General features: G+C 45.5%; 1 protein-coding gene across 4 annotated transcripts in view; it reads left to right on the top strand.

Moving 5' to 3' along the window:
- Window positions 1–407: 407 nt before the first annotated feature.
- Runx2 (RUNX family transcription factor 2) overlaps window positions 408–24,258 on the top strand; it is a 237,420-nt gene continuing 213,569 nt past the window's right edge. For all 4 annotated transcript variants that reach the window (XM_041656169.1, XM_041656166.1, XM_041656170.1 and 1 more), the window contains exons 1-3: window positions 408–916; window positions 10,022–10,178; window positions 17,857–17,961. In XM_041656169.1, coding sequence (XP_041512103.1) covers window positions 539–916; window positions 10,022–10,178; window positions 17,857–17,961 — 640 coding nt within the window. In that variant the 5' untranslated portion in view covers window positions 408–538. The remainder of the gene's footprint in view (window positions 917–10,021; window positions 10,179–17,856; window positions 17,962–24,258) is intronic.

Genomic DNA, 24,258 nt, shown 5'->3' with positions numbered 1-24,258 from the left:
GAGGAGGCGCGGGCAGGCGGCGGCGCCAGAAGTTGGGCAGCCGCGCTCGGCTTGGCGGTGTCGGGCAGCGCGGGGCCACACGGACCGCTGAGATGGATTGCTGAACGTGCCAGGCTCCACTACCGAACTGGAACAGGGAGGGGGGCGCCCGTGCACCCGGGACGCTGTGCCCCAAACACCCCCCCCCCCCCATTGCAAGTTGCTAACTTCAAGTCCCTTGACTCGGCTCGGCCAAACACGCCCCCGCGCCCCTCTCGCAGCTGCCACCGCCGGGGCTCTCAAGCCTCCGGGCGGAGATCTGCATCTCCCGGGTGTCCCCACCCGCCAACCCAACTGTGCCTGGTCGCCGGCCGCCGGCCCCCATCAGACTCCGCCCGGCAGTCGGCTTCCTCGAACTTGATTTCTCACCTCTTCAGTCCCGTCACCTCCATCCTCTTTCCCCCGTCTCGCCTCCACCCCCTCAATTTCCTCCTCCTCGCCCCCCATTTCCACCCTCCTCCCCCTCCCCCGGCCACTTCGCTAACTTGTGGCTGTTGTGATGCGTATTCCCGTAGATCCGAGCACCAGCCGGCGCTTCAGCCCCCCCTCCAGCAGCCTGCAGCCCGGCAAGATGAGCGACGTGAGCCCGGTGGTGGCTGCACAGCAGCAGCAACAGCAGCAGCAACAGCAGCAGCAGCAGCAACAGCAGCAACAGCAGCAGCAGCAGCAGCAGGAGGCAGCCGCAGCGGCGGCGGCGGCGGCGGCAGCGGCGGCAGCGGCAGTGCCCCGGTTGAGGCCGCCGCACGACAACCGCACCATGGTGGAGATCATCGCCGACCACCCGGCCGAACTGGTTCGCACCGACAGCCCCAACTTCCTGTGCTCCGTGCTGCCCTCGCACTGGCGGTGCAACAAGACTCTGCCCGTGGCCTTCAAGGTAAGAGACTGGCCACCCTTAGCCCCCCGCCGGGCTCAGTGGAACCTGCCCGCAGCGGTCTCGGTGCCCACGGGTGTCCTCCAAGACTTCAGTCTTGGTGGCTCTGACTCAGGGACCGAGGTGGCCATGATCTACATACCCCGCAGCGGTCACCTGTGCCCACGACCACTCCCTTCCTAGCCTAGGTTTCCTTGCTTGTTCATCCTTCCTGTCTCCTGGCCTCGGTTCTTGCTCATTCCCCTGCTGGAGTTCCTTGGCCCTAGACGATCCTAAGTGCCCACTGAGAACCCCGATGCCCTAGCTCCACCCCGCTTCTTTCCCCCGTTGCGCGGGTCCCCCACACTCAGCCCCGCGCAGCTTCTGTCCAGGATTTCGTGCTCTCCTTCCCGCCTCCCCCACAGCCGCAGGCCGCTACTCCGGACTAGGCGTCCACTTCCCGGATTGGGTGCTGCTTGGCAGTCCCAGCAGCTCCCGGACTGGGGCCTGGTGCCCGCGGGGTGCCGGCGCCAGAGGATGCTTGCCCCTGGGGCGGGATGAGGTGCCAGCCTTTGGCGAGAAGGTTGAGGTGCTCAGCAAACTTGGGGATGCGGGGCGATGGGTTCGGGCAGGGACATTCAAGCCCTCCTTGGCGGGCTCCCGTTCCCGTTACTCGGAAGAAGGTGGGGTCGCCGGGGTCCCCGCTTTTATTGAGGCCCGGCAGCTGCGGGGTCCAGGGCACTAGATCCCCGAGTGCAGGGATGAACGTCGGGGAAGGGGGATCAGGGCTTAGGCTGCTTTCTCCCGCCTCACTCAGCCGGGGAGGAAGAGAGAAACTAGTGGAGCAACTTTGGCTGGCTCAGAAGGAAAACGGAGGTGAAATTCGTAGATTTGCTTTATTGCCTTCAAAGAGCCGGAACCCCAGAAGTCCCATCTGCTTGGGAAGGGCACTGCCGGAGGCCTGGGCGCCAAGGTGCGCCCCCGCGGCCTCCTCCGCCGAGTCCGTTAGCTTGCCAGCACCGGTAGCGGTGGGAGTCATGGGCAGACGCCAGCAGGTTGAAGGTGTTCGGGTTCTCAGCCTCTGTCCATAGCTATGGTGTAGTCTGGGATTCCTGGAGCTATCAGGGAAGGTGTTGTTGGCAGGGAACACCCCCACCAGAAGAGACTGCTGGATTGATGATTGTCCACTCTCGCTGGTCTAGACCCTAGGAATGGAGGGGGTGAGGCAGCTAGGGAGATGAATCCAAAGGCATTTCCAGTTCTAGGGAATGGGCCTGGGACCTAGCATCTGTGGAGAGCAGGTTAAGTATGATCTTGAAAGAAAGAAAGCGGGAGTGGGGGGGGGGGGGGGGAGAAAAGGGAGGAATTGTGCCAGTTCCTTCATCCTTCACTCTGGTGCCAAACTCCCACGGGCCCCTTGCATTTCCCAGTTGTTGATCACCGGTACCCCACGCATCAATTCAGATTCCACGTGTGGGTGGGGTGGCAGGAGGAGCCCAGGTCAATTGGAGTAGTTATCTCTTTAGGTCTTCTATCTGAGCAGCGATCTGAACGGGTTCTTATTGAGGAGGTGTGTGTTGCGTTCTCTCTAGCAAGTTTCTTTTTGTAGCTGGATCAACTAGTGCTCTTTAAAAAAATCACACACGGCAGTTTTCCTCTTTGAGAGCATCCATTTTGTAGATTAATGTTTTCTTTGTAATGTGAAAAGGTCAGATATAGGTGAAATTGTAGAAAATGATATTTAGTATTAGAGGTATCTTTTACAATGTTTATCAGCCAAGGGCCCAGAATTTTCTAAGCAGTCTCTGTGAGGGTAGCCTTTTTTTTTTTTAAATAAAAACCAAGCTAAAATCTTTTCCCAGACCTAAATGAAAATAGGGAGAATTGCAAATCAGTAGATATTTTGTCTATGCAAGGCCATGCATTGAAGTGTAAGGATTTAATTTTATCGATTCACTGTCTAGAGTTCTATGCATCTTCTAGTGTGAGTGTGCTTAGGATATAATTGTCTTGAACTGTTCATTTTAAATGCCGAGTTGATATTGAGCACAAGCATTCTGCAGGGAAAGGATTTGGCTATAAAGATGGAATGCGGTTCAGTCTGAACTTTTTTTGGGTTTTGGAGCTGGGTTTTCTAACTAGTTTCTAAAACTCTTTGGAAATGAATTTCTTTGCCATTAAAGCATTCTCATCACAGAGTGCATGTTTCTTATTTTAACCAGCAGGCAGAGCATCGATAGCATAGGGCATATTGTAATATTTAAATTAGTAATATAGTGGGTTTACCTAGAGTTTGACTTTGTGTACTTCCCTTTCTGTCTAACGGCATTCGAAGAGTGGGTGAGAGATTCAAGCTCACCCCTAACAGTTTGGTCTCTCTCCTTAAAATATATAGGGATATTTGAAGGTACACATTTTGACAGAGACTTTTATGATTTTCATCTCAATGATGTAACAGCAGCCTTTTAAAAATAACTTGCATTGGGAGTGGATGCATGAGTGTAACAGACTTCTTATACTCTCAACGTAATGAAATACATCTGCAGTGAAGAAATAGTATGAAGTCCCTGTTTCAAAAGTGGTGACAGCAATTTGGCTATCATATCCAGAGCTGTGTACAAAATAAGTTATAGCATTGTTAGGTAAAAAGCAGAGAGGTAGATGCCTTAAAACGCTCCCATCCCTGAGAGGACACAATGGTTGAGTAATCTAGTGTTCAAATCAACACAATATTTACTGAGCCTATACTTCAGGTTTGTGATGCAGTTGTCTACAGCCGGCCAGAAATGGATTCAGTAGACCGTTTTGCTCTCTGACGACTTAAATAGTGCTTCAACATGATATCGACAGTGGATTATATTAAAAAGTACAGAAGCTATTGGTACTGTTCATGTAATATAATTTGGACATTTAAAAAAGAATAAATAAAAATTATTTAATTTATATCCAACATGTAAAACCCCACAAAGCAGCTAGTGGTCTCCATGCAAAGTTAGTTGTCACCTTTGTACTTTTACCGAAGCTCTGTAGTTTTGAAATAGACAGTCCTTCCAGGTGTCAAGGAAATGGAAATAAATATTTTTAACATTTCTTTCAGGTGTATCTCACTAAAACCCCAAAATAGTTTAGGGCTCCTATTCGAGGATGTTAGGCCCTTTCTGTCACAGATGATTTTAGTGACAGGACGAAGCAATTTGCAAATTCAACTCAGTAGCTGATGGTTGGTCTGGTGGGCAGAGTGGCTAGGATGTGTCAACCTTGCCTCCAGTAGCGAGTGTCCTTTGAGTTAGAGGCCTGTCAGCATCTTCACTGTGAAGCCTGATGTTCAGGGTTCATAACTAAGTTGACTTAAATAGCTTCAAGCTGAAACACGATGTTGACATCCAGATGTATATCTTAAAGCTCAGAGCAGGAGAGGCCCATATCACTGTTTTAAGTTAGAGAACACGAGACCATCTATGTTCACCAATGCCACTTCTTTTTTCTAGCAGTGTTGTAGAAGAAAGCATATTTAGATATATGATCAAGTACTCACAGTTAATTTTATATTTTTAATAGCATCTTTCACTAGAATAATTTCATTAGAATAAATTTTAGATAGAAAATATATAAATTTTTTTGAACTTTGGAAAACTTATGTTGGAGGAAAGGTATGGTAGGCGTCCTTCTTTGTATTTTCTCCTATGGCATCATTGACTGTGCATTTTCAGAGTTCCAGAATATTCACTGCTGGTTGACCTAAGCCACTGTGATTTGTGGCACACGGATTGCTAGCTTAAACTAAAAAAAAAAAAAAAAAAAAAAATGCACTATTTTTCTGTTAGACATTTATTTAAATTTTTGAGATGATGTATTGTATTTATTTTTCTTTTAGGATTCATTTTTTTTTTGAGTTGAGGAAGCCTTCCTGGCTTACGTTCTAAAGCCACACTGCAGAATTTATTGAAATATTTCATAGTTTAATTTGAAAAAGATACAGTTTTCTTTTGTTTTTGCTTCTTGCAATAATTGACTTGCCTCCTCTCCTCATTACAAAGAAAAAGATGATCAGATTCTATTTTAGAAATAATTATATTTCATCTTACTGCATTGCAATATGCCAAAATAATGTTAATCTGTCACAGTAATTGATTAGGTTAGACTAAACTGCTGTCCGTGGAAAAGTCATGGGCAATTTCAAACTTCTAGTGTGGTAAGACCACAGGACCAGGGGGCTAAGCTAAGTTCGCTATTGCTCCTTGTTCAGCATGAGGCCCAGATTTAGTCAGAATGGGTTTTGAACATAAGTTCAATATCACTAGCATTAAATACTCTTTAACTTCATTTTGTACAAGCCGTATATTGTGTGGTTTAAATGCTGGTTACAGTGGGGTGCACTAACTAAAGGGAATTCTTTCTCAATTCTGGAAAGCCAGAACAGAAAGTGACTTCTCTCTTTCTCATGCTTTTCTTGACTTTGTAATTGTTATATTTTAAGAACACCTAGAAATGTAATTATTACAAGTTCATCATGAGTTATTCTTTGCAGAACAATACTTTGTGTTGGGTAGCATCGGAAAAAAGCTCAGTTCATGCTTCTGCTTAACCAGCTAAAGAATGATTTTTTAAAAATTGTTTTTTTCCCCTTTAAAATGTTTTTCCATTGCTTGGGTTTGGTACAGATGAAATGTGTAAAAATTTCTTCATTTTTTGGTTTTCTTTTAGATAAACATGGTTGAGAATATTCAAAGGAAACTTTTAGGCCTTAGACATCTACTTTAAAAAGTCTCAAACATGTAATTAAACTTCTGAGTGATATACAGTTAAATACAGTACTCCCCTTCCCAAGACATGTGCCGCCCCCTTCTCAGAAAAAAAAAAAAAACATTGGTCAGTCTGGTCTGATAGAATGAATAACAGAAAATACACTATATTTTAGCCATTGGACTTGTGTCCAGCTTTAATAGAAAGATTGTCGCTGTGTGTGTTGCCATGTTCTCCGGTCCCAGTTCTAAGCCTCATAGAAGGTTCACACAGCTCGTGAAAATCCATCTGTTTTGCTAAATATGATATGTAAAACATACCCACATTTAATATAACCATTATTATGCTGCTTTGGGAAAGTGGATTTATGTATTTCACTCTCAGGAATATTTTTTTTTTGCATTTTCTCATATTGAATCAATTTTTGTTCTCTTCTTATTTAAAAAAAGTCCATTATGTTAAAAATATGTAACAGAACAATAGTGTTCCAAGCTATTTAAAAACTTTAAACGGAGGCAGAGTTCATTACTATTACTATTACTGTTTTCTGAAACTCGGCACGATTGGAGTGAGACCCGCAAGGGGTCATCCTTTATCTTTCAACAATACTGCAAAACATTTGAGGCCACGAAGAGAAGGGTCACATACCCAGTGGCACTCTTAAAGAATGCTTGCCACGAAAAGCCTGTGTTTAGCAGGCAGCAGACGTGGAACTGTCACTCTCCTTACCTTCCCCAAACTCAGATCATTGTATTGACACTCTGGGCTGATGTGGCATCTTCGGCATTTCATAGCATTAAAAATTATTTTCAATTTCTATTGGAAAACTGTGGTTCTCAGAGAGGAAATGATTGGTATAAGGGTCACGGTAGAAATGTAGGGAGGAAGAGTAGGGGAAGTGGCGGCTCTTGCTTTTCAGTGCATAAAGTCTCTTCTAAAACAGTACTTAGCTTTCTCTCACCTTCTTTAGTACGTATCTCGAGATAGAAAGGCAGGCAGCAGATGTTAAAATACAATCTGCCGAATGTACAAAATGTCTTAATATTCAGATAAATGCTGGCAGACAAGTCAATTATTTCTGTATTTTCCAATGTGCCATTTGGGCTTCAGAGAAACCCTCACCTTCAGGAGTATAGCACTGGTTTTAGAAACTCCCCTGACCCTACCCGAGTTGCTAGACCACGGTGGCAGAGAGGAAGTCTGTTCTCAAGGGATTTACTTTTGACCCAGGAGACTTCTTGAGTTGAGAATAGCTGTGTACTCCAGGCAATACCGGTCTGCACCAAGGACACTGGGCTGTTGCTGGGGAGGCTGACTCAGACTCATCTTACAACTGGCCCTCTCAGCGTTTTAGCTGCTAGTCCACAGGCTGCTGGGAACAGTGCTTTTTATGGAACTCTTTCATTTACTTGTTACACACACACACGCACACGCACACACACACGCACACACACACACACGCACACACGCACGCACACGCACACATGCATACACGCGCACACACATACTTTTCCTCTCTTTCACAGTGTGTGTGTGTGTGTGTGTGTGTGTGTGTGTGTGTGTGACTATGGAGTGCCATGGCAGGCATGTGGTAGTCAGGGAACAACATCAGATATGGGTCCTTGTTGTCTACCGTGTTGGAGGCAGTCTCTTTGCTGTGCTGCTGGGTACCAGGCCAAATGACTCATGTGTTTCTTCTCACCCCATCTCCCGGTAAGGGTACAGGTATTACAAATGTCAGTCCTGCATCTTTTCGTGTCTAGTCCTCCCGTGGGCTCTGAGGATTTGAAATCAGCCCCCATGCTTGCATAGCAAGTGCTTTGCCCACTCAGCCATCTTTCTGGCTCCTTTTTTTTTTTTTAAATACCCATCAAGCCCCTCCTAAGGTGCCAGGCACTGTTTTGGGAGTTGAGACATGTAAAAATCTAGGTGAAATGAAAGCCATTCTTTAAACTTTGGGCTAATTAGGTATTAATCATCAAATTCTGTGTTGAAAAAAGGAGGGTAACTAGACACAGTGGGACACTGGGAACGTGAACCCTACTGTTTAAGGAAAGTGTTTTAATTTTGAACTGAACAAGGTATGAAGTTGAAGAGACTGAGAAACAGCCTAAGGGTCAAGTAGGAGTGACAGACACCTTGGCAAGGCTTTATTTCATTTGGTTGTTTTCCTGTCTGAGAGAGAGGATATCATGGGGACGTTTAGGGGTAGGGGTCACAGACAGGGATAACTCAGTCCTAAAATATAGTACCTGTGTATCACTGGACAGGAAATACACTTTAGGGAGGGTCCATACCAAGCATGTTTGGGAATATCTAATTTGTTGTGTGAAAATTTTAACCAACGGGAGCCCAGAAGCAGAAGTGGGGAAAGACAGAGTGGGGTGTTTGCTAGATGGACAAATGCACAGGGGTGCTTTGTTGGAATGGCCACTTCCGCTGGAGCTCTTGCCGAGTTATCATACGATATCTCAGCACTAAATGAAGAAATGGCAATAGGCCATGCGGAGGATCCTGGGAGCTCCTGGAGAGGAAGGGACTGCCCCTGAGAAGAAGGCTTCTGGACTGGAAACAGAATGTTTTATATGTGACAGGGAAGGTTCCCCATGGCCAGCATTCTCTCAACAAGGTTCCATGTTAACCCAAGGTCCACAGCAGACCTAGGGTGAAGTGAGTTATTCTGAGTGAGTTAGCCTCAGACATGGGTTAGCCTGTATTTTGCCTAAATTTATAAGCTTCAGATTAACTGCTGAAGACCACGGTGGGGCAAATGTGGCATTCCAACATGGCAGAAAAAATAAAATGGGGTTGTGGGTATGGGTGTGTGCTTCCTTAGATGCCGGTGCACGTGCATGTGTTTGGAGGTCAGAGGTCAACAACACTAGGTGTTGGGTTTTGGTTTTTTTTTTTGTTGTTGTTGTTGTTGTTTTTGGCTTTCTGTGGGTCCTAGGACTTGTCGTTTAGGGTAGGGTGGCTGATTTACCTCAATCTTCCTTTTTCTGCTTCCCCGGGGCTGGGATTACAAGCATATGCCATAACACCTGGTGTTTTTCATTTCCTCTGGTGATCAGACTCTGGGCCACAGGCTTGCAAGGCAAGTACTTTCCCAACCAGTCTTTCTCCCCAGCCCAGGGCACAGTTCTTGATTGTACTACTTGTTTGTCATGATCGTTTTCTGCCTTGGGTAGACCTTTCTTCTTTGCCGAGACTTTATTCACTTGATAGCTTCGGCTCTCTCATGGGCCCGCAGCAGTGAATATGGTCACATCATCATTAAAAGAGGACCATTGAGTCCTGTGTAGTGAGATGAATTCTAAGACACCTGCCCCCACCTGGTCTGTATCCAGGAAGTAGGAACATCACCTGAAAAGTCCTCTTCTGTAGAACTAATCAGGTACTCTGTCTGTGTGTGTGTGTGTGTGTGTGTGTGTGAGCATGCACGCGCGTGCACATGAGCACACACACACACACACACACACATGCACGCATGTGCATTGGGTCGTCAGAGTGCATCTGGGGGCCAGAGGCTGACACTGATGTGTCTTCCTCAGTTGCTCTCTGCCTTGTTTTGAAGTTGCATTTATCTCTTACATAAGCACACGCATACATGCTTGTGCCTGTGGGGGTCAGAGGACAAGCGGTCAGCACTTTCTCTTTTCTTGTAGGTCCCAGGGATGGAACTCAAGTCAAACTTGGTGGAAAGTGTTTAATCCAGGGAGCCATCTCTTTCCCCCTCTACCCTAGGTTTTGGGACAGGTCCTCTCTTGGGGACTGGAGCTTGCGAATTAGGCTAAGATGGACGTCTGGCAAGCCCCCCAGATGGCCTGTTTTCCAGCTTGTAGCAGTGACTGCACGTACAAACTGCCGCCCCCCAACTTTTTTCATGGGCGCTGAGGATTTGAATTCAAGTCCTCATGTTTCCAAAGCAAGGGCTTTACCCACTAAGCTGTTTCTGGAGCCCCTAAATACCCTTCTGCTTTTAGCTGAAGATCTGACTTAAGACCACACCTCAGGGCTCTTGGAGCTGTAGACAGCTGACACCTTAATATGGATGGTGCAATATGCAGATGGGTGTCAGCCTTCTTTCTGGAGCGTAATTCCTGCAGACAGTCTAACATGGGGATTTAATAAAAAATGTGCATATATTCTGTGAGTACTGAACGATAAATAAAGGGAAATTTAGCTTGCTTTCAAAACGGGTGGACCCCAAGACATCAGTATGTCTGAAGGGGTGTCACAGCCCCAATACAGATGCTTCCCTTGTGGTCTGCCGTCACTGGTCCACCACACTGGGTTCTGATAAGACATTTACAGTAAGCATGTGTTCTCCGTTCTTAAGTGTTTCTGATGTGCCCCTGTTCCTTCTGTGTTTCCTGTTTCGTGTAGGTGGTAGCCCTCGGAGAGGTACCAGATGGGACTGTGGTTACTGTCATGGCAGGGAATGATGAGAACTATTCTGCTGAGCTCCGAAATGCCTCTGCTGTTATGAAAAACCAAGTAGCAAGGTTCAACGATCTGAGATTTGTGGGCCGGAGTGGACGAGGTAGGTCTCTGCTTTTTAAACACTTTAGCTCTCCGATGCAACGTGGACTTGTCTGTACGCAACCCAGCATCTTCTTACTGAGACAGAGCCACCGAAGGTTTGTGTACAACTATCCAGATACCCTGGAGTGTTCCCCTCAGTATGGAGGCCGTTTTCATTTGTTTGATGATATTGAAGAGTCAAACAGTGTCCTCAGAAGAACTAGCTCCTGACTTCACAGGGTTCAGTGTGTACAGTAGAGAGAAGGATGCTTGGAGCATCAAGTTCTGAAGTAGGAGGAGTCACGTGACTTGAAGAGATTGAGAGGCAATGGAAACAGGAAAGTGATTGCTTGGGAAGCGTTTCCCACAGTATCAGCATCACCCTGAGTTGAAATGGGGACAACTAGAACACTGTCTTCCCTTAGTGATGTCACCCTTGAATGACTTAGTCTGGTAATAAGAATCTTTTAAAAATAATTGTTTAGGCTTTTTAAGGGGGTATATTTTTAGATATGGTTTTACTATGTAACCCTGGCTGGCCTGGAACTTTTATGTAGATCAGGCTGGCTTCGAACTCACAGAGATCTGCCTGCTCCAGTTTCTAGAGTGTTGGGTTAAAGGCCACCAAGCTTGGCTGAAGACCTTTTGTTTGAATAAGTGAATTATTTACTTAGAGTGACTATAACATTGCCTAGCAACGCTTAGGACCCCAATGGCCTAGCGGCATTTAGGGTGTTCAATCATCTGAAATCACATTTAGATATTAGGATCATTTAGGGGAGTCACGAAACAGGAGATAATCCTCATAAGGATTTCAGAAAGGGAATTATTTTTTTGGATTGCGTTCCTAAGAAAATCAATACTTTGCCTTTTATTTGCTTGTTCTCCAGAAAGACTGCTACTGGTTATTCACCTGTTGGAGGTATTATGTTCATTCAATTTATTGAATCTAATATTTCCATTTTAAGTATTACACTAAGAGAAAAAACAAAGTAGGAGCACTTTAGGACTGAGGTGAAGTAAAACCATGACACCTGCATCTGTGCTCCCTGCAGCCCAGGTTTGAATCAGGAAATGAGAAACACCCATTCTCAATCGTGTTCAATAATTACTCTCTAGTTTGGGTCATATGTCAAATTATTACCATTGTAAAAACTTGATAAGGGAAATTTAAGCAAGACTGTTTTCGATGAGTAGGTTTTAGTTACTTTCTAGGAATGGGGCCAAGAAGCTGTACTTTTTAACTTAAGGAAAAGAAAAGAAAGCTCGCTAATGAGATGCTGTCACTGGAGGCTGTCTGGACCAAACTGAGGTGCGGAGCCTCTGGGAGAGCGGAACTGCGGGGTTTGTCTCTGGAACAGGTTCTGCACGCCTTCATTAGAAGAATGAGAAGATGCAGCTTCTCTCTAGCGACTGGTTAGGTTTGGAAGGCATGTGTGCGTTAGTTCATCCATTCATTCTTTCATCTACTCTTTTCATGCTTCTGTTTGTTTCTTAGTTCCTGTTGCAGAGTCACAATACAGTTGTCTCTCCCATTTTCTCCTGAAAAAAAAAAGTAAACATAAGGAGGTCCCTGTGTACTCTAGATGTAACCATGACGATGTACCTGGATACTCTAAATTGCCGAAATTGCATCTTTCTTCTTCTGTTACTGTAAGCAGAGTAGTGAATTTTAATATTTAGAGGGTGGACTGCTACTCTTAATTTTATTTTACAGATCCAAAGTTGTGTTTTCATTTATTACACTTTTGTGTTATATAGACACTAAATCACCCATTTTTTTCTGATCAATTTGACTAGAAACTATAGCAGAGTGATAGTATACTTTGCAAACCCTCAACATATTTATTTAAGAAACTTCAAAAGGAAGCAAAGGGTGTGTGCTGTTTTACTATATTGGCTTTCAGAGTTTTGGCTGGTTTCCCAAATAGCAATTTTTATATTAAAAAAAAAAGACAGACTTAACTGCTTGCAGACTTTTCACGCATGGAAGATGAAGGAAGCCTCTTTTGATGAAGTGTAATTATGTCCAAACAGAGCTGACCCCCTCCCCCTATATTTCTTATGATCTTAACTGAAGAAAGTAGGATTTTTCCTTTGAAGCAGCTGGGACGTGGTGGAGGATCTGAAGTGCTCCAGTCTGCTGCCAGAGGCAGGATGGAGAAATTGGTCCAGACTTGTCTTCGAGACCGGGGGAGGGGGGGTGCATGTGGAGAGTGAGGGTGGAGAGAGAACGAGAGAGAAATTGATTTATCACTAATAATAGATTTTATATGACTGTGTTACTTTGAATGAGAGGAAGCAATAAGATTAAGCTAAAATGGAGAGAGAGAGAGAAAAGACAGAGACGGCTCTCGACGAAAATGAGTCAGGTTTTCAGGGGCAGGAAACCCTCAAGCCTGACCTGCTTTTTACAAGTCTGTCCCCAGCTTCCTCTTTGATTCTCACAGTTCTTCATCTCTGTCTCAAAGTCTTCACCGCATGCATTGCCCAATGGATGGATTTTTCTCTCGCAACTATACAAAATGTATCTTCAATGATGTTTAAAAGATAAACAAACAAAACAAAAACCAAGCCCCATACATATTATGTTTCTTTTAACCTTTTCACTGGTGGAAACATAGACTCTCTGAAATTGAACATTGGGCCTTAGGTTTACAAAACATCCAAGTTTCCATTCACTCTTGCGTCCTAGGTCATTGGAGGACCTGACACTCAAAAATGCCTGAGATAAAGTTCAGCATCCATGAAACTGGCATGAAGTCATGGTTTTTAATTGTCTCTGCCTTTTTTTCCTTAATGTTTTACACAGAAGTGATTAGAATGTCTTTGACCACACCTTCTTCTCCTCCTTTCTCTTCCTCCCCCTCCTCATCGTCATCCTCCTTTGGTGTGCTGCTCCCCCCACCCTCCACTCCTTGTCCGTCCTCCTTTGGTGTGCTCCCCCCACCCCCACTCCTTGTCTGTCCTCCTTTGGTGTGCTCCCCCCACCCCCACTCCTTGTCCGTCCTCCTTTGGTGTGCTCCCCCCACCCCCACTCCTTGTCCGTCCTCCTTTGGTGTGCTCCCCCCACCCTCCACTCCTTGTCCGTCCTCCTTTGGTGTGCTCCCCCCACCCTCCACTCCTTGTCCGTCCTCCTTTGGTGTGCTCCCCCACTCCTTGTCCATCCTCCTTTGGTGTGCTCCCCCCACCCCCACTCCTTGTCCGTCCTCCTTTGGTGTGCTCCCCCCACCCTCCACTCCTTGTCCGTCCTCCTTTGGTGTGCTCCCCCACTCCTTGTCCATCCTCCTTTGGTGTGCTCCCCCCACCCCCACTCCTTGTCCGTCCTCCTTTGGTGTGCTCCCCCACTCCTTGTCCGTCCTCCTTTGGTGTGCTCCCCCACTCCTTGTCCGTCCTCCTTTGGTGTGCTCCCCCACTCCTTGTCCGTCCTCCTTTGGTGTGCTCCCCCACTCCTTGTCCGTCCTCCTTTGGTTTACTTCCTCTCGTTTGACATCAAGCATGCTGCATTTAATTTACAAGCCTTATAAAGCATTTCCAGTGCACATAGCGTGGTGTTTTGTCATCTTAGGACACAAGCCTGTTTGCAGTCTGGCCCTTCCTGGCAGCCTTTAAGGCTAAATTGGAAATGTCTTTCAGTGACAGTCCCTTTACACATCTAAGAAATGATATGACCCTGGGTAGTACCGCAGGACGAGTTTCTAGATAAAACTGTGGATGATATAATTAGCTTTGCCTACGTAGGATTTGGATTTTGTGTGTCAGAGGGGGATGAAGGTGTTTGCACACGTGTGTGTTGGTAGCTGTGCCTGTGTGAGGACATGTGGAGGTCAGAGGCTGATGTTGAGATGGCGTGTTCAGTCTCTTTTCCACTCTTTTGTCCAGACATGGTCTCTCATGCAGCTCACTGTGTCTACTAGACTGGGTGACTCCGTATCCCATGATCCTCCTGTTTACTGCCCTCGAGTGCTGGGGTTTCAGGCACACATTGCCACCCCCTCCTTTTAACATGGGTACTGAGAATCTGACCTTAAGTTGGTTTTACTCACTGAGCCACCTTTCTAGCACAAGTAAGATTTGTTTTAAATACCCTCATTAGTCATTAGTCTCGAATTAGTGGATCATCTGTAGATGGTTTCCGTCCACCACAGCCACTGTTAACAATGGAGACATGGCTCTGTGGCTAAGAACAGTTGCTGCTCTTCAAGACGACCAGTGTGGGTTTGATTCCTAGCCCCCACATGGCCGTTCACAACTGTCTGTCACACTAGTTCAGAGAGATCCGATGCCCTCTTCGGACCCCCAGTGACATCGGGCACGCACACGGTGGACAGACATATCTGCAGGCCAAACACCCATGCACATAAAATTATGTAAAAAAATTGCAATCCTGGATCCATGTATCACTGATTTCTTTAGAAAGTGGAATTTGGAAAACTTTTTGTTTTAAGTTAAGGAAGTCACAAATGCCCACATAAACATTTGACTCAGGAAATGCATTATTATAAGGCGAACTAATTAGTGAGTCAGGTCAGAGTTTCTGGAAGTTTCTTCCACACTGCATACAGGGGCTAACCAGGAGTGCAAAGAGCGTTTTCTGCCTATGCTTTCATTGTGAAAGCACAATTTGAGCCTTAGGAGTCTACTCTGGAAGATGACAGATGGCAACTTTCCTATAACCCCACCTCTTTTTAAAGGAGGTTTGTTCTTTTTTTTATGATTTTATATATTTACTCACTAATACTTTTTAGATTTGTTTTATTTTGCGTGTGTGAGTGCCGTGACTGCTTGTGTACCTGCATAACACATACATGTATGCTTGGTGTCTAAGTGGTGAGCCTCCATGTGGGTTCTGGGAATCAAACCCTGGTACTTTGCAAGAACAACAAACACTCTTAACTACTGGGCCTCCAGTCCTGAAGGCATTTTTAAAGGGGAAAACTGGTTCATTTCTGAGTATTTTGATGCTCAGAATTTTGTCTCTGGTTCTGTTTCGATATGAAGTGTATTTCTTGACTTTGAGAGGAGCAAAGGACTTATTTTCCAAGCAGGTTGTAAAGGTTCACAATAGGAAAGCATCCCAGAACAGTCATGATTCATTCACGGGCATTTTCACTAGCAGGTCACGCAGAGACAGTAAGGAAGAGCAAACCATAGGCATTCTTGATGTATTAATATTGGCACCAGGGATGCTGTCTTCCAACCATGGCCTTTGGAGCCACTGCTAGAAGTGTAACCCCAAGTCTGTGGACCACTGATCTCTTCTAGAATGGTGTTTTAAAATGTCTTAATGCAAATTAGCTTTGAATCCGGAGACTTGGCCACTGTTTTGAGTTCTCAATCTGGGACTCCCACTCAAGTTTTTGATCTCAATTTCTGTTGACTTTGAGTTTTCTAGGACTAGTTTAGACTCCTGGCTGTCTTAGTCCTCTGGCCAACATTAATGTTTACAATAAGTCTCTGTTCTGTACTGAATTAAATTACTTAATTCCATGTAATATCTAGTATGTAGTAACACAATGTGAAGTGTCAGTAATACTGAGAGATAGACAATTTCATCCATTACTAATCTATTTATATTTATTATTTCCTGGGCACAGGGAGCTAATTGGGACACACCTAGAAGTAAGTTATCTGTTTTTTTCTTTTTTTTCTTTTTTCTTTTTTTTTTTTTAAGAGAGAAACATGGATAGACACGACATGCAGGGTGAGGCTGAATGTTTATTCAGGGGGTTATGGAGGAGGAAGGGTGAAGGAGGGACAGAGACAGAGAGGGAGAGAGAGAGAGAGAGAGAGAGAGAGAGAGAGAGAGAGAAGAGGAGAAAGAGACAGAGAAGGGGGGAAGCAGAGAAGTGGGGAGAGAGGCAGAAGCGAAGCTGCCTCTCCGAGAGGAAGATGGAAAAGAGAGCCTGTTTTTTTCATGTTCTATGGTAAAACAGGGAAAACTTTTTATTTTCCTCTTCGTTCTTCTCATCTCTCCCCTTCCCTTCCTTCTGTTCTTCCTCCCTGCCTTCCTTTCGTCCCTTCCTCCTCTTCCTTTGCCCCCTTCTTTCCTTTTCCTTCTTTTCTATGTGGGGAATTGAACCCAGGGCCTTACACACGCTACCCATCTCTTTATCCTGGTTCCATATCTACCCTAGATATTTGATCTAAGGTCAGAAAGGTTTGAGTTTAGTTCCCAACTTTCCCCATTCACTAATCGCAGGACCCTGGGTAAGTCACTGAGCTTCTCTGGGCTAAGGTTTCCTTCTTCGTGAGCTGGGGTGATGACTCTCACTTGGGAAGGTTAAGTGGGGTGATGTGGTCAATGTGGCTGGAGCTTAATAAGTTTCTAATCAATATTCATCTGTCTTAATTCTATCCCCACATTCCTGCCTTGCCTTCTTTAACCCCCTTAGCTATGGAAAAGCAGTCGAGAGTCTTAAGACTATCCACACACAGTAACAAATGATATGTTTCTTAACCAGATTTGAGGAACTTACATGGTCTGGTTTGAAAAGAAAGCCATTCAGTAGATTTGACAGCCAAAGACCTGTTCTCCATTAAGCCTGGCACATAACCTGTTCCATATTAAGCTATGAAAAGATTGTATTAAACTCCACATTGCTACATATTGTCTAAGATTTGTGTTTTGATTTAGTACTCTCAGCTTTCAGTAGAAGGGGGAAAAAAATCTGACCGAAAAAACAAAGCAACACAAAAGGAGCTTTTTATCAGCTCCAGGGGCAGACGGCCGGGTTCTCGGCGCAGCCCGCTGCTGTTTTATTGAGTCACTGTTTCACGCCCACCTCTTCCTGTCTTGTAACAGTCTGCAGTTTTGACTATCTGACATGACTAACCATTGCAAATCTAACTGATTACAACTGTCAGTGAGTCTGTAGAACAGAGGGCAGTATCTTCTGGAGAAAGCAGACATTCAGATCTGTGACCAAACTTTGCCCTGCCCCCCACGATTCATCACTTTTAGCTCATTAATTTGAGGCATCAGAAGGAAGGAATGTATCCCTGCAGAAAATCTCTTCCAAAAGTAAAACTTCGTGCTTAGCCAAAACTAAGTTACTGTAAGTTACTATAGTGAGTTCCTTCAAGATTTAGCTCTGAGATGTATGTTAGGGGAGGCGTGAGCTTGGAGGAGAAAACTGTTCCGTGATGAAATCATATACCACAGGCGCGTTAAGGCTGGGACAGGAGACCTGGGCTCCTGTTGAAATGATTCCCATAACAGCTTCCCTCGCTCATCTTCTTGCGGTTCATTTAAGCAGATGCGATGCTAAGGCCATGAGAAGTAAATAGCATCACCAATGGTAATTTACTGTTGTTGTCTCAAGGGGTCATGACCTGATCCTAAATAGACTTCCTCAACTGTCAACCTGCAGGCAGGGTTGTGTTCCTGATGTTGGAAAAAGTGGAAAAGTAGAGCCACCTCTTCAAGTGGCCCCAGGGTTTTGTTCTCACTGTTGAGGAGGTTACTGGGGAGCGGGGTGAAGGCTTCTCGCATAGAACCTCAGGAAAGATTCCGATCTTAATCAGGAACACTTAGAAGTGTTCCTAAGTGCGTTTTTGGGTCCAGAGGAAGGATTCCTGATTGGTTGCTCCCTAAGAGATGATTCAGTCAAATTTGGATGTCAGCATATATTATTGTAGGGTCATCAATGCCAGCCATTTATAGTTACTTGTGTTTTCCCTTCTTCCATCTGCAGGCAAGAGTTTCACCTTGACCATAACAGTCTTCACAAATCCCCCCCAAGTGGCCACTTATCACAGAGCGATTAAAGTGACAGTGGATGGTCCCCGGGAACCAAGAAGTAAGTACCTGCTTTCTGTTGTCAGTGCTAATGGAGTTTGTGCAGACCCTGTGAAGCCTTTGTTCTGAAGGAGTTAGTCCCAGGTCACTATGTGTTTTTAGGCAAGAGCTATTGGTAGAACTTAATAGCTTCTAGAAAACCAAAGGCTAGCGCCTCTTTCCTCACAGGCTTGCTTAAGGCTTTATGACGCTGGGGAACAAGCAGATAGCTACTCATCCTGGAGACATTCAGCTAAGAAACTCTGCTCATCCATCCTGTGCAGTGGGCAGGGTCAAAGGGACCAATGAGGCTTAGGAAGCAAATTATAAACTTAAAAATCTTAGACTTAGGCAAAAAGCATTTGTGTGTTTCCCATGGCCCAAGAATGCGTTTTAGCTCGCCCACTCAGTTCCCTTTATAAAGAGCACAGGGCTTAATTACAAAGAATTTATTTGCAAATGATAACTTGCTTCATTGTTACAACACTGTTGTACGGTCATTTTCCTCTAGTAAGTGTTCTAGATAGTTCCTTGTAGCAGAGCAATACAAACTAGGTTTACGTTCACGTTGGCTTCTTTGTCTGTCGATCCAGAAGGTTTATCCAGCAGTCAGTTGAAGGTAGTGTACTTCCTCTGTCTGGGGGCCAATATTTGTTCTCTTCCTGAATCTGAAGCAGATCTGACTGGCTTGCACCCCGTGCTCCTGCCACCCACCGCGTTTTGAGCAAGCTTGGCATAGCAGCATTAAAACACATTTGCAGAGTAAAGGTTATTTGAAGTTGAAGTGTGAAGAGTTCTGCGCCATATAATATGATATAAACATCATAGTAAGCTCGGCATTTGTGGGCTGGATATTTTGGAGTCCGAGGCATTGCTTTTAGGAAGTTAAATGTGGCTTATGATGGGGTGGGCAGCTGATCGAAGTTCTAAGATGAATCCCCCACCCAGATAGTGAGGATGGGCTCCTTCCTTCCCCCAGAGTAAGAGAGGAGGTCTATAGAGGCAAAACCTCTCTCCATACCTCCTGTCTTTTAGCGAGGGGCTCATACAGTAGCCCCCATCCCTTTTGCCTCTGTCTATTCTACAAAGGCCGACTGCCTGAGTGACCAAGGCTTCCTGCCCCCAAAAGCAGTCTGTGAGGTTTGGTCCCCCTCCTTTCCTGTGTATGGTCTTCTTCCCAATTCCTAATGTTGGGTCAGTGCTGGCCCTGTCTAGTCTGGGAATAGCCTATTAAGTGGTTTGGTTCATGTGTGGTGTGTGTGAGAGCTTCCAAATCTTACGTTTCAAGGGTCAGAGGTCATACAGCACAGGGAAAGAGATCAGAGCAAGGATGTCTTGGCTAGCTAGGGCTTTGCTAGTCTTTTCTGGATTGCCATAAGTCAGGGATGATTTCTTCTACTTCTAACCATTTACCTGACAAGCTCTTGAGTGGAAGAAGTGGTGCATAAGGCAGCAAATAGCCTTTTAGTATTTATTCAACACTACAAATATTTGCCTTTGAAACATGGTTCCTGCTCATCCCAGCAGCTTTCTTCAGTACACAGAGAAACTATTATTGTGTGTGTGTGTCTGTCTGGGTGTATGTGTATTTCTAGTGGAGATGGGTGTGTCTGAGTTGATGGTTAGGGGAGAGGCAGGGAAGGGTTGGTGCTGCCCCATTCTAAAAGAGATGGGAAAAGGTGAGCAGGCTGGTAGCTTTGCGAAAGCTCCTTCTGATTCCAGTGGGGATGGTAGTATCTCATTTCAAAGATCTATTGGCCTGTGAAGACAGACAAGTGCCCTGAAGGCTGTGCGGGTTTGGAATCGAGGATGCATGCTGCATATGTGATCGGAGTTTGTGCTTTGGTAGTCCTGAGGGAGGGTGGGAAGTAGACGCAGGTCTGGTGCTGCAAGGCCAACTATCTTTGTAGCATTCCTTTTTCTTTTCTTTTCTTTTTTCTTTCTTTTCTTTCTTCTTCCCTGCTGCTCCCCCCTCCCCCCAGCCCTGGTTTTTTTGAGATAGGATTTCTCTGCATAGCAGTTCTGGCTGTCCTGGAACTCACTTTGTACACCAGGCTGGGCTTGAACTCACAGAGATCTGCCTGCCTCTGTCTCCGAAGTGCTGGGTTTAAAGGTGTGCGCCATCATATCCAGCTGGCATTTCTTATAAAATGAATACCGTCTGAAAATGTGATGACATACACACACACACACACACACACACACACACACACACTGTGTGGTTACTTGCCTGAATGTGGGCTGTATCTGGTATCAGTAACTAGTTAAACCTACAGCTTGGACACTGCTGGGTTCTTTCTTTCTACTTGCTCTTTGTCACCTGTCAAAAGGACCCGACTATGTCATAAGGATTCCTGCAAAAGCAGTCTAAGCCAACACACAAACAAGTAGTCACAGGTATATTTGAATAAAACTTTATTTACGGGACCAGAGAGATGGCTCATCAATTAACAATGCTAACTGCTCTTGTAGAGAACCCTTGTTTGGTGCTCAACACTCACATTAGGTGACTCACATACAACTGCCTGTAGCTCTCGTTTCAGAGGACCTGAATCCTTCTGGTTTCTGTAAGCCCTTGCATACACATGGTGCACATAGCTCACGTAGGCACACATACACATATGGTGCACATAGCTCACGTAGGCACACATACACACATGGTGCACATAGCTCACGTAGGCACACATACACATATGGTGCACATAGCTCACGTAGGCACACATACACACATGGTGCACATAGCTCACATAGGCACACATACACACATGGTGTACACAGCTCATGTAGGCACACATACACACATGGTGCACATAGCTCACGTAGGCCCACATACACACATGGTGCACATAGCTCACGTAGGCCCACATACACACATGGTGCACATAGCTCACGTAGGCCCACATACACACATGGTGCACATGCTCACGTAGGCACACATGCACACATGATGTACATAAACTCATGTAGGCACACATACACACATAAATAATAATAAAGATATCTTTATAAAAACCCCTAAGCTTTTTAAAAACCAGTAGTGGCCATATGTGACCAAAAATATAGTTTTCCATCCCTGCTCTCGATTTCAAAGTGGCTTATTTTATCAACCTTCAACAGAGAGAGGACTTCATAAAAGGTTTCCCAAAACAGAGAGAAAAAGATAATCAGTCCAATTGGTTCAGTTGCTTTTCCTCCCAATTGTAATTCCTGAGTGTCGTGAAGGAGTCCAGGACTTGGTGTTATTATTCCTGTTTGTCAGGGGTCTTCCCTGCCCTCTCCTTAAAGACCCGTGTGTATATTGAAATCATTGTTTCCAGAGGCCCAGATGACTGGATTAGGACACATAATGAGCTCACTGGTTGTGTCTGTCACACTGCCTGGACTGAAATCCCAAAGCCAGCATTGCTTAGGTGTCTGCAGGCAGACATATTCCCTAGCTGTCATTGGCCTCGTTTTTCTCATCTTTTAAAGACTAATGCAAAATACTGTCTTTCATACCAGTTGATGCAAGAATGTTAGGCGATACATGGTGTCTAAACTCGACAGTGTGGTAGCTGTTGTGTAGTAAGTGTTCATCAGATGGTAGCGATTGCCGCCCTGTCACGAGTCTGCTGCAGACTTGTATGCATGTGTGCAGGAAACAGGTGCTGCATAATCTGCTCTCTACTGTGTTATTTTTTTCCTTGAGTGAAACTTTACTAACTTTTGCACGATTGTGAATTACACTGATCCACATTATAAGTTATGCTTTGAGCAGATGTTTATGTCACACCGCCCGGGGAGAAATGTGCAAAACTGATGAGCAACACTTCTGTGTGCTACAAACTCCCGGACGGGGTGCTATGTGACACCCCAGTCCCACACACGGAGGCCCTACTTACCAGCACATCTGCCAAGACTTGCTGCTGAGTCCAAACTGAAAGGGTTCACCCTTCCGTGTGTTTTCGTCTCTGGCAGCTGAGCCAGGACTGTCGCATCCCAAACAACTCCCTTTCTTAATATACACATCTGGCGTTGGCAGTTTGGACTCACTTCATAAGAGCACATGATCATCACTCATTACAAGATTAAAAAGTACCCCATGGCATCATTGATGTTTTTCAACTTTGATCTTCTGCAGTTGTGATTCATCTCAGTTATAAAACTTCCCTTTAAAGCAACACAGCCCATGCCTGACGAGGACCTTCATCTCAAGCAGTGTAAACTCGAGAACGGCGCAGGTTCTTCACAAAATGCCGTTTCTTTCCTGGGCCTAGCTTATCATTTTAAGACATGACATCATACTTAAGATCCCAAATTTGTAAGTCTTGTACGGAGGCACGGAGCTTTGACCTCCTGTTGGCAAGCTAGCTTTGAAGAACAAGTGCCGTATGCTCGCCAGCAGGAGAGGCCAGGACAGCGTCGGCAGCCGCAGTAATGAGTTTGGATTTCCAACTCTTTTACACATCATTCCCGATTAGGATCCTCTGGTCCGCTTATGCACTTGCCTCCAACTCCAGTCTGACTTAAAGGATTTCTGCAGGGAAGTGGGGAAATCAGTTAGCAGTACCGTGTTCTCTAGGAGTGGTTCTGAGTTAGGGAAGAGGCCTGATGGGAATAGATACAGACTGAAGAACCTGGAAAGGTAAGTCATTCTCGCTAGAATCATTGGGCTGCGTCTTCTGACATGACCCCTATGCAAGGACAGCACCTATTTTTTTTTAAATAAGCATTTCTTATTATTCCATACGCTGGACAGAGTTTAAAACAAGCATGTCTTATTATTCCATGGGCTGGACAGAGTTTAACTGGAGAGTAGTTTCTTATGCTCTTGTGTGTGGTCTAACATGTGACTGTCGTCAGATGGGGACCAATACTGGGCAGTCCACAAGGGTTTCATTCCTGTGTCTACTGCTTTGGCAGGGACCCCAGAAAAGGGGTCTTCCCTCCCTCGTGGGACTCTAGGGCCCCTCCAGAAGTTCTCACCAGCTGTGATGGACTCTCTGCATGGCAGTTTAGGGCTGCTGAGGGTGCAGAATAGGGGCTGCCAGCTGCCAGACCCTCTTAAAGCTCAGGCTCAGAGCCTGCACGGAGTTGCTTCCTCTACACGCTCCTGGTTAAATCAAGACACAGGTGAAGCCCAGATCGAAGAGGAAGTGATCACACTCATTACAGTGATGATACTGATGATACAAAGGCATGAGTGACAGGTGAGTGGTTCACTGAACCACCTGGGTGAGGATGGGCTTGCACACGTGACTAGCTGCAGAACACCCTCCTGCAAGGTGGGAGTGGGGTGGGATTGTTTTCAAGGGTTCATAGTCAGAAAGACCCCTTGACTTAAAATCAGAGTGATTTAAACCTCTTTGGAGAGACTGCACCTTACAATCATATGGTGCTGATGTTAATCAGTAGATTAATATCAAAGTGAGCCACATCAATAGCCATACCAGAGAAGAAGAAAATGATGTTACAAGCCTCGCTTGGTAACAGTACCCTGTAGCAGAAATGTCTTATGAATCCACAGAGAGCCTATGGTTGGAAATCTTGTAGCTTACGTTATCCAGTCTGGAACATTCTGACATATAACATGTAATATGTGTAAGTGAACCTTTAAGCACTTTTGTGTGTTGAACCTCCAGGAAGTAACAATCAATGGCCACGTCTATGCGGCAGCACTTTGCGGTGGCCAACCACCTGCCCCAGATAGGTTGAGAAAATGGAGAAGCCCTGCCTTCCCCACAGTGTTCCAACCCCTTTCCTGCAGGTACAGGGCATATGAAGGCAGCGTCTCTGCTGGTCTCTTCAGTGTCTGGGAAGCTGTAAGGAAGCCCAGGGTACTTTGTACCCTGATGGCCCCACATACAAAACATCCACTTCTCCTGTACACAAATTTTCACGAACAAATTCAATTTTTCCAAAGAGGCGTTACTTTTCTGCATTCTTTTTTTAAGATTGATTTTATTTAAGTGTGTGTGTATGTCTGTGCATGGGTGTGAGCACATGGGTGTGAGCATTTGAAGAGGCCAGAAGAGGACGCTGGGCCTTCTGGAGCTGGAGTCACTGGGGTTGTGAGCCTCCCAATGTGGGTGCTGGAAAACCCAAATGGGGTCCCCGCCAGGAGTAGTCGGTGCTCTTAAGTGCTGTGCCATCTCTCCAGCTCCCTTCATAGTCTCGAGACATGGCTGGTGGCAGCACTTCTACCTTCCTACCCTGAAGTAGCATCTCACTGTTCTCTGCTGCTGTTCCAGTGAGTTCTGCGATTGATTCCCAGGCCTGTGAGGGTGGGGAGAGCAGAGAGCTTGATATTTTCTCTTCCTCGTTCCAGAGAACATCTGGG

This window comes from Microtus oregoni, unplaced genomic scaffold (assembly GCF_018167655.1).
Source record: "Microtus oregoni isolate MIOR12 unplaced genomic scaffold, Mior012 000007F_ref0000211, whole genome shotgun sequence".
NCBI lineage: Eukaryota > Metazoa > Chordata > Mammalia > Rodentia > Cricetidae > Microtus > Microtus oregoni.
The sequence above is the reverse complement of the archived record's forward strand: the minus strand, read 5'-3'. Positions and strand labels throughout refer to the sequence as shown.